At 33.8% G+C, this 13,214-nt stretch overlaps 1 protein-coding gene across 2 annotated transcripts; it reads left to right on the top strand.

Annotated features, from left to right (window-relative positions):
* The first annotated feature begins 6,483 nt into the window (after positions 1 to 6,483).
* On the top strand, positions 6,484 to 12,965 carry LOC144556463 (uncharacterized). Of its 2 annotated transcripts, none has more exons than XM_078304825.1 (11): positions 6,484 to 6,620; positions 7,070 to 7,262; positions 7,565 to 8,005; positions 9,599 to 10,389; positions 10,530 to 10,632; positions 10,766 to 10,796; positions 10,988 to 11,126; positions 11,226 to 11,339; positions 11,451 to 11,658; positions 11,775 to 11,831; positions 11,918 to 12,965. In XM_078304825.1, exons 2-11 carry the CDS (start codon positions 7,106 to 7,108, stop codon positions 12,523 to 12,525), a joined length of 2,649 nt encoding a protein of 882 aa, XP_078160951.1. In that variant the 5' UTR covers positions 6,484 to 6,620; positions 7,070 to 7,105; the 3' UTR covers positions 12,526 to 12,965. The 2 variants fall into 2 exon arrangements, with proteins under 2 accessions (XP_078160951.1, XP_078160944.1); XM_078304818.1 differs by having other exon boundaries at positions 11,757 to 11,831.
* Positions 12,966 to 13,214: the final 249 nt, after the last annotated feature.

Below are 13,214 nucleotides of genomic sequence, written 5' to 3'. Positions count from 1 at the left end.
TACTTCAAAATCACGTATTTTGTTCCTTCTAAACTTCAAAATTACGTATTTCCCCTCTAAACTTTCAAAACTCACAAATATATTCATTTTATTGTCTTTTATATTAAAACTCATTTTAAATTTATAAAATACTCATTTTATCATTTATTTAAAAACATAAAAAATGTAGCTTGTTTAAGAAAAATATCGGTCTTATAAGATACCATTATAACATTTATCATTTATAAAATATCAATTTTGTCCTAAAAAATCGATACCCGTTATACCATTTATCCTTTATAAAATACCCATTTTGCCCTCAAATATCATCAATATAATACCAATATTTTTCTTCAACAAGCTACAATTTTTTTATGCTTATAGATGGTAAAATGGATATTTTATAAATTTGAAATAAATTTTTTTATATGAAAGACAATAAAATGATAAAATAATCTATGAGTTATGAAAGTTTAGAGAGGGGAATATGTAATTTTGAAGTATAGAGAGAGACAAAATTTTGAAGTTTTTTAGAGATGTATATAAAATTCTCTCTAATATAAAAGAATTATCCCTTCTACGTAATACATGATCACTTTACATGTTTTAAGCTCAAGATTAGGGGTGTCAATGATACCGTTTTAGCCGTTTACCCGATCCGTACCGTATTCGATAAGGCGGGTATGAGTAAGGTCTTTTTTTTCGTAAGCTTATTGGGTATGGGTAAGGATTTTTTTTCGTTAGCTAAATGAGTAAGGGTACGGGTAAAAGCTATTTCGTACCCGTTATTATATAGGGTAATTATATAAAATATAATAATATGATAATATTTGAGCAATAATTATGGAGTACTTTTATTATTTAGTGTATTATTTTTGTTGTAAGAAAAATATTAAACATATTATTATTATTTGTGTGTTTTGTTCTTTAATTAAATAATTAATTTTTTCAAAAGATATATTTTTGTTTTTGAATTTTCTTGTTTTATAAAAAAAATATAATTTAGTTGAAATTGATTGCACAATTATTTTTACTTTTATTTTTTATTAGTAATATCACTGTATATGTGCAAAATAAATGAGTTTTGATGTTATATTTGTAAAATATAATAAAACTAATTATTATAGTCATATTATTTGTTATTCACCCGCTACTGTTTCATTACCTGATAATTTTAACAGGTAAAGGTAGGATATGATAAGTTCAAGCCTTAATGGGTAAGGATAGGGTATGAGTAAGATCATTCTTAATAGATATGGGTATGAAAATGCTTTCACCCTATCCGTATCATACCCATTGACACCCCTACTCAAGATGAATTCATGATTTTTTTTTTTAGGAACTATGTCTATTATAAAAGGGAATTGTCACTTGACAATAATTATTCTAACCATTTTGACAATAAATATGCATAAAAAATATTAATCAAATTAAACATAACAAAATAATTTTATAAGTATGTCATTGGATACACCAATAGCCTAACAATAAAATTTAATGCAATTTATGTGATGTTCAACGATGCATCGGAGTCTTTAATATCGGATAGGGACATAATTAAAAAAAAATTAGATAGGAAGTGTTAAAGGTAAAATGTAAAATTATTTAATACGTGTCAGATGAGAGTTATACATAAGTTTTCACAACTGTAAAGTGGAAAAGCTATAAATACATATTTAATATTTTATGAAGGGTTTGAACAATATAAAAACGTAAAAAAAGGAGATTCAAATTTCAATGTACATAATTATATATTTTTTTAAATCACAAAGATAACTTAGCAACTTTAAGTTGTATAAAAATTCGCCAATTTTGAACCATTAAAATTTCAAGTCTTTTTGATGTATGGTGATACATGTACCAAATGTGCTCACCAAGAGAGTTTGATGAGCACAAGTTAAAAAGTCTATCGGATTGGTTTTAAATACAAATTTGAACGGTAGAAATCTATCTACTTCACGAGTGGTGCATGTACATGTAAAATTTTAAAAGTTTGAAATTCATTAGTACAAGATCAAGCGGTAAAAGAAATTAATATTTTATAACTTATTTCATAAGTTGTTTTATGTATTCATATTTAATCACTGATTTTTTATGGTCTACGATTTTCTGAAAAACAATAATTTTAAAAAGTTCCCAAAAAATAGTAATTTTTTTCTAAAAATTGTAAAATTTGGTTTCCAAGCACAGATTAACTTGAACGGTTCGGATTGACATTTTTGAACTATGGAATTAAAGATATAAACGTGAAATAAAATACTCGCTTTACTTCGCGAAGTACTGTAGCCCAACTCTCTCTCTCTCTCTCTATATATATATATATATATATATATATATATTGATTACTTATACACTTAATAATAATTAAAAATATATATACATATGCATCTCGTTTTCAACTTAACATATATAAGTCTAGAAAAAAAAATAAGGAAGAGTTTTTAGATATATTTACGATTCTCGGTATATATTAAAAAAATATTATACTTTTTAAAGAGATCAAAATAGTCTGACACGATTCTTAAAACTTATAATGGAAATTGGACCTGTTAATTTAAAATTTTGGCTACACCCCTCATAACAAACGCGTATAGTTATCTCGTTCTCTACAACCAACCACATCAGCTAACGTCTTCATTTCCCAAAAATAAAATTTATATATCTAACCTATTACTCATAATCCCATATTAACCTGTGAAAGTTTTAGCAAAAAGAAGAACAATACCGAATGATAGCTGAAGAGGAGCAACAGGATCGGATATTATCTTTTGTATTCGAATTCACACACATATATTTTTGCAATAACGTAACAAGTTTAATACGAGAAATATTATTTTGTTCACCATAATAATTACATATCCGAACTATATTTATATTTTTTTAGCGAAAAAAAAGTTGTTGAATAATATGTTAAATTTGTTACAATATCTAAATTAGAGATCTGAATTATTATTTATTTATATATCTAAATTCGTATTCGTTTAATTCATATTTTTATCTGTATTTATATATGTTTAATATTCAATTGATATATATATATATATATATATAGATAGGCTAATGTGCTTCCATAAGCACTTGGCCCGAAGTGCTGCCACTTCATTTTCGATTTTTCAAAATCCAAACAGTCGATCCGAACCGTTCATCTTGTTCTCCATATTAATATCTGCTTGGAGACCAAATTTTACATTTTTTGGAATTTTTTTGCTATTTATTAAGCCACTTTGAAAATCGCTGATCCAACGGTGAACCCCTGATTTTACTGTTTGGCAAGCCACCGTTGGATCAGCGATTTTCAAAGTGGCTTAATAAATAGAAAAAAAATTCCAAAAAATGTAAAATTTGGTCTCCAAGAAGATATTAATATGGAGAACAAGATGAACGGTTCGGATCGACTTTTTGGATTTTGAAAAATCGAAAATGAGGTGGCAGCACTTCGGGCCAAGTGCTTATGGAAGCACATTAGCCTATCTATCTATCTATATATATATATATATATATATATATATTCTAAATAGGGATGGTAACGAGCTAGATCCTAACTCAGCTCGTTAATTCCGGACCGAGCTACTGTCGAGCGAGTTGCACTTAAGATATCCGAACTAAAATTTCGGCTTAAAATCATGACAAACCAATCCGAGCTAGAATGAGCTAGCTCACGAGCTCATTGAATTTTATTGGTCTTTAACACAATTTTGGATATCTTCAAACTCAAAATCCTATCCAAAAATACAGTACAAGATAAGATCAAACCATTGTCAGATTTAGAAAACAGTTTTCCACCCAAACTTGACAATCACATCTAGAAAACAACATCACTTTAGCAAAGGTATCATGCCGTAGTCAGAACTAGGGGTGTAAACGGTCGGATACGGATCGGATAGTGGTTTTATCGTATCTGTATTCATTATAATTTTTCGGACACATATCGGATATTAAGCGTTACAGACATGGATCTGATATTAGACGAATATAGATATTTTTCACAATTAGCTTGTTGGTTACAAAACATTTATTATATTATTAAAATATTAGTCACTAATTATGTCATAGTGTTATATTGTTCATCAAAATATATATCTATATGCAGTTTAATAAATTATTGATACAATATGCAATATAATAAATTAATTTAAGAACATATAGCACATTTGTTGTGGTTTAAAAGTGTAAACGGTCGGATACGAATAGTTAAAGGTGTTATCGTATTCTTATTCGTTGTAATTTTTCAGATAAGGATAAGATAATTTAGATAATTTTTCAAATTTAAATCCGGACGAAATCGGATAATATCCGATCCGTTTACACCCCTAGTACTCAGAACTCAGAACTAGTACCATAGTTGCCATGCCTCCACCAACAGCCAAGCAAAAAAAAAAACCAATTCAGTCTATATGAAATTATGGGAGTGATATTGGGAGTTAAACCCAAAATCTGAACGGATATGATTAAATTACATGTATCCAACAACATATACACACTAACTCGTTATGGGCTGAGCTGGTTCGGTCCGAGCTAGGCTCTAACTCAACTTATTAATTTCAGACTGAGCTAGTTGTGAACTGGTTCACTACTAGCTCGGTTCACTATCTAGCGGACTATTAAGAATTGAGTTAGAAACAAGGTGCAAGCGATCTATGAGTTACGAGATTTTTTACTAGTCCTAATTCTAAATGTAAAAATAAAAATAAATAGAAATACAATTTTACTACTATTTATTTGTATTCGATTTGTTTGCTCTAGGGGTGCAAACAGATCGAATACGGATCACATATTAGACGGATATGTACGAATACATATTGGATATCGAATATCTGTAGATATATACATAAATATTTTTATAATATATATTAAACTATATGGTATATATCTATTATTTAAATATATATAATTAAAATTTAAAATTAAATATGTATTCGTATTTGTACGGATATTCAGATACGGATCCGGATCAGGTCGGTAATATCCGATCCGTTTGCACAAGTACAGCTGGTCCGATGAAAAGCATATAGACCCGAGAAATTCGCAGCCTACTCATGAAACATTGGGCCCCACCCGACAGACCCATCTTCTCCTCCTCTCAAGTTACGAGAAACATATCGGAACCTCAAATTCTCCGTTAAAACGCGAATTAGAATTGACGTCGCTTCATTTTCTTTGATCGGAACGTGACCAGCAACAGCAAACGATTTCATTTGAGACGATTTTGGAGGAAATTTTGGCTCCAAAAATGTCTCGTGAAAATTGATGAGATTCGGCGAGAAATGATTTGGTAAGAACAGCCGGCTTTTTTTATTCCCCGCGACACCCTTCCTATTGTTTTAGAGGTTCGTCAGAGAGATCGAACAAGATCTCAGGATAGATCTGAGGTTTCAGAGCTCGGCCGTAGCGGCGGTTCGTGAGACAGCAGAAACGTACCTGATCGGGTTGTTTGAGACACCAACACTCATATTTCGCTCTTCAAGAAGAAGAAGCGCAGAAGAGGGAAAAAAAAGAAGAAGAAGAAAGGAGGTTTCATCAAAAGAAGCGAAGAAGACCAGGTGAGATTTTATTGAAGAGAGAAAGATTGAAAACCCATAGCACAAATTATGCATTTTGCTGTTTTAACCTTACTTTATATAGCCTTTGTTTATACAGCATCTCAGCTGTTAATTGCTGATATATATGAATCAAATTAAGTTCTACTTGACAGCTAACTTGGTACACTTTTACTTGGCTAATAAACACTTTGCTACAAGTGATGATGCTTGATGCATGATCTTATTTACCATCAAAAAAGATATATGACTGGATTATGTGCAAGCAATATTTTATTTAGTTAAGATGTATGGTCTTTGATCTTTCATTCATTCTAGGTGACGATGCAAAAAAATAAAATAAAAAGTTATGATAAATCAACAAACAGATAACCTCAAGTATTTTTTTAGTTGAGCATTTTGTAGTCTAGTGAATTTTTTCCAAGCACTATGGTCTGCTTTTTTCATTTAATACTTGATTTTTTTTTCTGTCAGCAGCAAGGTATTTTACTTTATGTTTTTGCTTAGGTCAGCTTTATTTACTTTTTATGTACCAGTTTGTTTTTTACCAGCAAGATGTTTTATTTTTAATGTATCAGTTGGTTTTTAGTGATGTTTTGTCCAATGCATTTTTAAATGTTAAACCAATTGAATATTGTTCGTACCAGTAAGATTGGTACCATTTGGTATCAGTACCAACTCAGATATAAACATTTTATGTCCAAAACTAGTTGAACTATTTGTTTGATAAATTACCTTAAGCTACAAATTGAATGGATTTAAGTATATACTTTAAGGGCATAAAAGTCATTTACTCTAATGAAATCATTTCTCTTTTATTATGTGTACATTTCAATCAATAAATAGAGAAGAATTCTATTCTAGTTTATTTTTATTCCGATCAACGAATTTCAATTAGAAATCATCTCTATTGAATACTATTGAATTGAAATCAATTGAACTCTAACACCTTTATTGTTCTGATCAGACCCATACTTGACCTGACGCAGCGCTACCCCAAATCTTTCTTTCCATCATCAATCGCATCCACCTTTGCCTTTCAACAATCGCTCAAAAATCTGGAGAATCAATCACTCACTATAAACAATCGGCGTAACTCGGACGGTGAGTCGGAGGAATCACCCCCGCCCCCGATTCAAGCGTTTTTTTTTTCACCAAAACGCGGCACAAGTAGTGCGGATGGGGGGAAGGAGGGTTTCATCTCGCTGATCTTTCTTTTATCTTGATTTCGTATTTACTGCAATATACATAGGGAATTAAATAAAGCACACACAATTCATCAAAATTTAGCTCATAAATTATGTAATTCGATAAGAAAGCTACAGATTTTGGGGATGTTTTGTCGAACAATTTTTCTAATCGGGTTCAACTCAGACATGTTCTATGGTTTGTGGTTAGTGTTTTGGTTCCATTTGGACCATTTCAGTCCACATTTGTCTAATTCAACCTAAAGTTCTGTGCATTTCTTCTTCTGTGTTGGAATGGAATTCCTTGTATAATGCAATCCTTCTTTCTCAGTTTATTTATTATATTTCATTATGTTTTTATTGTAGAATTTGATCCCAAGTAGCCCATTTGGATCACGATCCATGTTCGGGCAAATGGACAGTGGTATTGCTAATCCATTTGGTAGCTCAAATCTCAACTCATTTGGTGGTGCATCTACATCCGCAAGTGTATTTGGTCAAACTTCTGTGCCAACATTCGGCACGTCTTCTTCTTCATCATCATCATCTTCTTTTAGCTGTTAGTTCTTATATCCAGTTCAACAAAACTCTGTTGAATGAACTATCGTTCGTTCTCGATAACTGGTTTGATCAGAAATTATCAATTTCTCAAAACAAAACAACAAAAATGTGAAGTTTTGCTACACTTTACCTGCACATTACTGCCACCTTACTTAGGTAAAGCACATTGTTGCTCCAATTACAAACCTTAGCAGCTTAGTAGGTTCTTATACTAATTTCATTCACATTCTTTAATCAGCAGGATATATATATATATATATATTTTTTTTTTTTTACTGACAATTATGCAACTCATTACAGGTTCTTTTGGGCAGAAAATGGGGTCATTTGGTGGAGTTGGATTATCACCTAATCAACCCAATCCATTTACCGGCACTGGATCTGCATTCAGTGTTTCCAGTTGTCCTGCATTTGAGGCTTCTAGTGGATTTTCCTTTGGCCCCTCCAGTTCTCCAGGTTCTGGTCCATCCAGTAGCTTTTCATTTGGAATGCCCAGTGCACCTGCATTTGGTTCATCTAGTAGCTCAGCATTTGTTTTTGGGTCTACACCTGCCTTCAGCAGTCAATTTTCCTTCGGGACTCAGTCAGGTCAACAGGTTGGAGATAAAAATGAGGCGTACAAGTGGAGCCCGCATGATGAACAAAGCAATGCCAAGACAGAATCAATCAGTGCCATGCCTTCTTTTAAAGACTCCAGCTACCAGGAGTTGAGATTGTCTGATTATCAGTGTAGTGACAAAGGTCATTTTTCTCCCCTCTTTTATCGTCACAGTATAATTACTGTTACAATATCCTACCAGCATATATAAATTAAAGAAAATTATCCAAATTGAAGAAGTTTCCAAAAATGGAGCAGAAAGCAAAGAAAATAAGTCGAAAGTAGTTGCATACAATCAATCTCGTATACCTGTCTCAAGGCCAACATAACCTGAAAAACTGCATTGAACTTTGGTTGGTTAGGTACTTATTTGAATACGGTTAACCTGATAAATAAATCATGGCTTATGATTTGGCATTTTTAGACATGACTCAATATGATTTGAGTAAATCATCTCTCATCTTTACATTATTTTGCCGTTTTTTCCTTTTCGTATGCTTGAAGAATTCATGTTAGTTTTCTTTTGTCCTGTTTAGATCATAGTGACATAAATGTTGAAACCAAAATTTCTCTCTTCTCCCATATTTTCTTTAATTGATAAAATTATATGTATCGATTGGGGAGGGTTCAAATGCCCTCATTGATAAGCAAAAAAAATTAAAAATGGAGATTTAAACTTAAAATACCAGATAAAAAGTTAATTTGATTCATATAGAAATAATATGACCTATATAAGCAAATTATCACGATGCTGCCAAAACAGTTGGTTGGTTTCATGTTATAGCTACTTAGTGAGAATGAGCCAAGTAGAGAGCAGGTTTATGCTACAACTGACATGAGTAATTTGGGGGCGTATCAAGCCTTTGAGCCCTCAGGAAATTCCATAGCGTCCATGCATAATATTAAAAATGAGGGCCAAAGGTTTTCATGTCATATTTCATTTTGTGTCACTTTCTCAGGAAAATGTAAAAGATTAATATTTCAGGTTCTGTTTCATGGGCATCAAGACGTCTGTAAAAGTCAGTGATGTGAACTTTTTCCTTGCTTTTATTTCCCATCATCACCCAAATTTTGTATCTTTTTACATCCACATAAGTTGGATCCATCGGTTTCTATTACTGAAACAGAAACTCGTACACACTATAAGTTTACTCCATTGTTGGGAGAGCTTAATTATATATTATTGACTTTAAAAAGATGGAGTTAAGATTGACTCAAAATAGGAGGCATTTGAATGTTTATTGCATTTGAGAGTTTTTTTTTAATGTTTTTCCCAAATAAAGTTACGATTGCGTGTTCTTCCCTATTATTATTATTTTTTTATTTATTCACTAAGGCAGTCAAATAGTTTGCTTAATTGTGAATTTGGCAGCTTTTCAATTGAAACCTGTTTAACCTGATCTTCTGCAAAATTATTTGGTTAGATATATTGAGCTTTCCGGTTGGGTTTCATTTCTGGCCTCCGCCCAACTTGTTTGGGACTAAAGGCTTTGGCGTTGTTGTTGTAGATATATTGAGCTTGTTAGTGATTTGTCATGGATTGGAAAATTTACAACCTAACTACTATGGCCAGACGGACCCAGACCATACAGACAGGCAGTATAAAGTGGTTAAACATGTTAGATGTTTTGTTGGTATTGCACATTTGCAACCTAACTGCTGGGATCCAGTTGTTATATCTGTCCTTCAGCTTTTTTTCATGGTATTATTAACAAAATTTTCTTTGCATTCTGTAGGTGAGCCAAGTGCTCTAACAGGTGGGCCCGGCTTTCAGAAGACATCCCCATCAAGTCCATTTGGTGCAACATCCATATTTGGTCCAATGGTGTCTAACCCGAACTTTTTCTCTTTCACCTCACAATCAACCCCAAACACAAGTCCCTTCTCTTCTATCTCCAAATCAAACATGAACCCTTGCTCTTCGGTCACAGAATCAAATCCTAACCCATTCTCAATGAAACAATCAAATCCGACCAGTTTCTGTTTGCCCTCTCAATCGAACCAAAACCAAACTCATAATTTAAACTCGTATCGTTTCTCCTTCACATCTCAGTCAAAGGAAAATCAAAATGCAAGTCACTTTTCTTTTACCTCGAAATCAAAACAAAACCAAAACCAAAACCAAAACCAAAGCTCAAACCCAAACCCAAACCCTTCCTCGTTTTTCCCTCAATCAAACCCAAATCCAAATGCAAACTCGTTTTCCTTTACCTCTCAATCAAACCAAAACAAAAACCCTTTCTCTTCATTTGCCAAAGATTCAAACCAAAACCCATTCTCAAGCCCATTTGCGGCGAACCATTCTCCAATTTTCAGCTCAAGTTCAACCTCTTCTTCTAAACTGTCTGTTTTTGGATCTGTTACAACACAAGCAATGGGTACTCCTGCAGCTGGTATCAATGCCAATACCACCCAAGCAACTGGACTCACCCAGTGCACTACTTCTGGCTTTGGGCAACAGCCTTCTAATGGATCTTGGTCCGGCCGGCCACCATTTGGCCAAGCAACACCACCACCAACAACAGCAGTAGGTTCCTTCTGATCCATTTTATATTTTTTATTTAGTGTTAAGTTATTGTTTGGGACTAAAGGCTTGGTTGTTGTAGGTTATTGTGATAGTAAATATAAGCAACGGCCTTCTATTTGTTATTTTTCTCTTATTTGTAGGCTGCTGCTTCTGTTTCCACACCATCTTTTGAAGCTATGACAACAGGCCAGACTTCAAATGTGTTTTCTTTTGGGAATAACAATGATGCTCTGACATCACAAGGTATTGCATTGTTTGCTTTTTTTAAGTCCATTCTACCTTTTCTTTTTGGTGCCAACAATAGCACTTGTATTCTTCTATAATTCTATATATATGACTAACTATTTCTTTTTCATTTTGTAATTTTCTTCTTCAGGAGGCATTGGAGCCAGTGCTTCCAATCAACAGTAAGTATCTTTTTCCTGTTCAATAAACCGTTTTTTATTCATTGTAATATTCTTCCAATCATCCGGTTTTTTTTTTTTTTTTTTTCCAAATTATTGTATTTGGTAATTTGTATCTATGATTATCGTTGTCATCTTAATTATCTGTCTAACATATCAATGTTCTAATAATTTATACCAAACTTGGTGTATAGAGTCACTAGCCAGACTGCTACGTCCACAACAGCTGCCCCATCAGGGAACCTGTTCAGTGCACTGCCTTCGGCGCCTGAAGTGTCTACTGGGCTTTGTTGTACTATTTCTTCAGTTCAATATGGTATTTCAAGCTTGCCGGTGTGTTCCATATTCTCAGATTAATCATTTTTACCATATTGTTGAGCACGTGTGCATGTTTCATGTTCTAAGTGTTTTTTTGTTTGCTTGGTTGCTAAGGTTGGCGATAGATCTGCACCATCTAGAGGGTCTTTGTCAGTACCGAGGCACCTCTCACAGAGACGGGTGAGGCTTCCACTGAGGAGATATCATACAAAAACTGATGCTCCAAAGGTAGAAAATAGAAGTTTCTTCTCATCACTACGTATAACAAGTAAATCCAGGAAAGAGAATGTAAACTGATGTTTATTTTTTTCTTCTAATCAAATCATTCTCTTTTTGCAGGTTGCATTTGATACCCAAAGGCAGGAGGCTTTCTATGCTCCAAAGCTTGATGCATTTGTGATACCAAGACAGAACCCGAGGAAAGTTACAGTTACTGACCCTGCAATTGTAAATAATGATGATTGGCTGGGAGATGAAGTATGCGACAAATTGCCCAATCACTTGGAGAGTCACCTACCTGTACCCAATTCACCTACTAATCAAAATGGTATTCAATTACATACCAGTTTTGTGAATCTTGTGCACATACATGATCCTATTTCTTGGGTTTTCTCATTTATGGCATGCACCTCTATTTCTTATCAGACGATTTAATATCATCAGGAGAGCATTCGGACCCAACTGCCAGCCCCTCTTTTGAACAGGAGGATGATCTAGATGGTTGGTGCCTTATTAAGATCTGACTGTTTTTCCTTTTAAGCAATAATTATTTGTGCATATGTTGACTTGAGGAGTTGTTGGTGCAGATTGTGACCTGAACCTAGATGAAAATGACGAGAATGCCCCTCCTCCCTCTACTGTGGACTGCAACCACAGCACCCAGAAGGGGCTCCAGGCAGCGATAGTTTACGAGCATGGTGCAGAAATTGAAGCACTGATGCCGAAGCTACGACATGCTGACTATTATACTGAGCCACGCATACAGGATTTGGCGGCCAGGGAGCGTGCAGACCCGGGGTTTTGTTCCCGGGTGCCAGGTTTTGTGGTGGGGCGAACTGGATATGGGTGCATACAGTTCTTAGGTGAAACAGATGTCAGAAAGCTGGATCTAGAAGCAATAGTTCAGTTTGGGAACAAGGAGGTGGTGGTGTACAGGGACGAGAAGAAGAAACCGATCGTGGGACAGGGTCTGAATAAACCAGCTGAGGTGGCACTGCTGAATATTAAATGCATAAACAAGAAAACAGGTGAGCGTTATTTGACAGGACCCAAGGTGGAGAGGTACAAGGAGATGTTAACTAAAAGGACAGTGGAGCAAGGAGGTGAGTTCCTTTCGTACGACCCTGTGAAGGCCGAGTGGCGCTTCAAGGTGAAGCATTTTAGCCAGTACGGCCTTTTTTTACCTCCCCCTTGAGAATATACCCAATTTTTCATGCGCAGGCATGCGTACCTATAATATTTTCAGTTTTGTTTTGTTGTTACTTGTGTGGGAATTTTGTATTTGTTATAGGGCAGTGGGTTGAAGCTGCATTTTTTTTTTTTTTTCACTTTTCTGGGAGTTGCTTTGCTAATTCAGGGCAAGGTTGTTCATTTTTTCTCTCTTCCTCTTTTCTCTTTTCTTCTGATATATTTTTTTTTCCCTTTTTGCTTTTGAATAAAGCAATGCTGTGTATTTTTAACCCCTTTTCTGGGTTTTTTTTGTACTTTTTTTATTGTTAATTTGTCAAAAAATGTTAATATTCTTTAATTGTGTAAGCTGTTCGTAATGCTGCTGCTTATACTAAACATCAATTCTTGAAGATAAATATTATCACTCGTGTATGTTTTTTGTTGTTTAGGTACATTATATAAAAACCCGTCTATCTTGTGATATTTTTTCATCACTAATTTCATTATCAACTTGGTTAAGCTTTTACTATATGTTGATCAGAATTCAGAATATTTGTAGTTGAGGATCACCTAGTACTTGATTATAATTTGTTTATTGAGCAAAGTTAGTGAGTTCTATACTCACCGAGAGGACTTGGTGAGCATAACTTTAACATTTTTCAAATTGACTTTAAATGATGAATTTAAACTGTTGACACCGATTTCTTCATGACT

Source organism: Carex rostrata, chromosome 1 (assembly GCF_964058835.1).
Source record: "Carex rostrata chromosome 1, lpCarRost1.2, whole genome shotgun sequence".
Taxonomy (NCBI): domain Eukaryota; kingdom Viridiplantae; phylum Streptophyta; class Magnoliopsida; order Poales; family Cyperaceae; genus Carex; species Carex rostrata.
The sequence above is the reverse complement of the archived record's forward strand: the minus strand, read 5'-3'. Positions and strand labels throughout refer to the sequence as shown.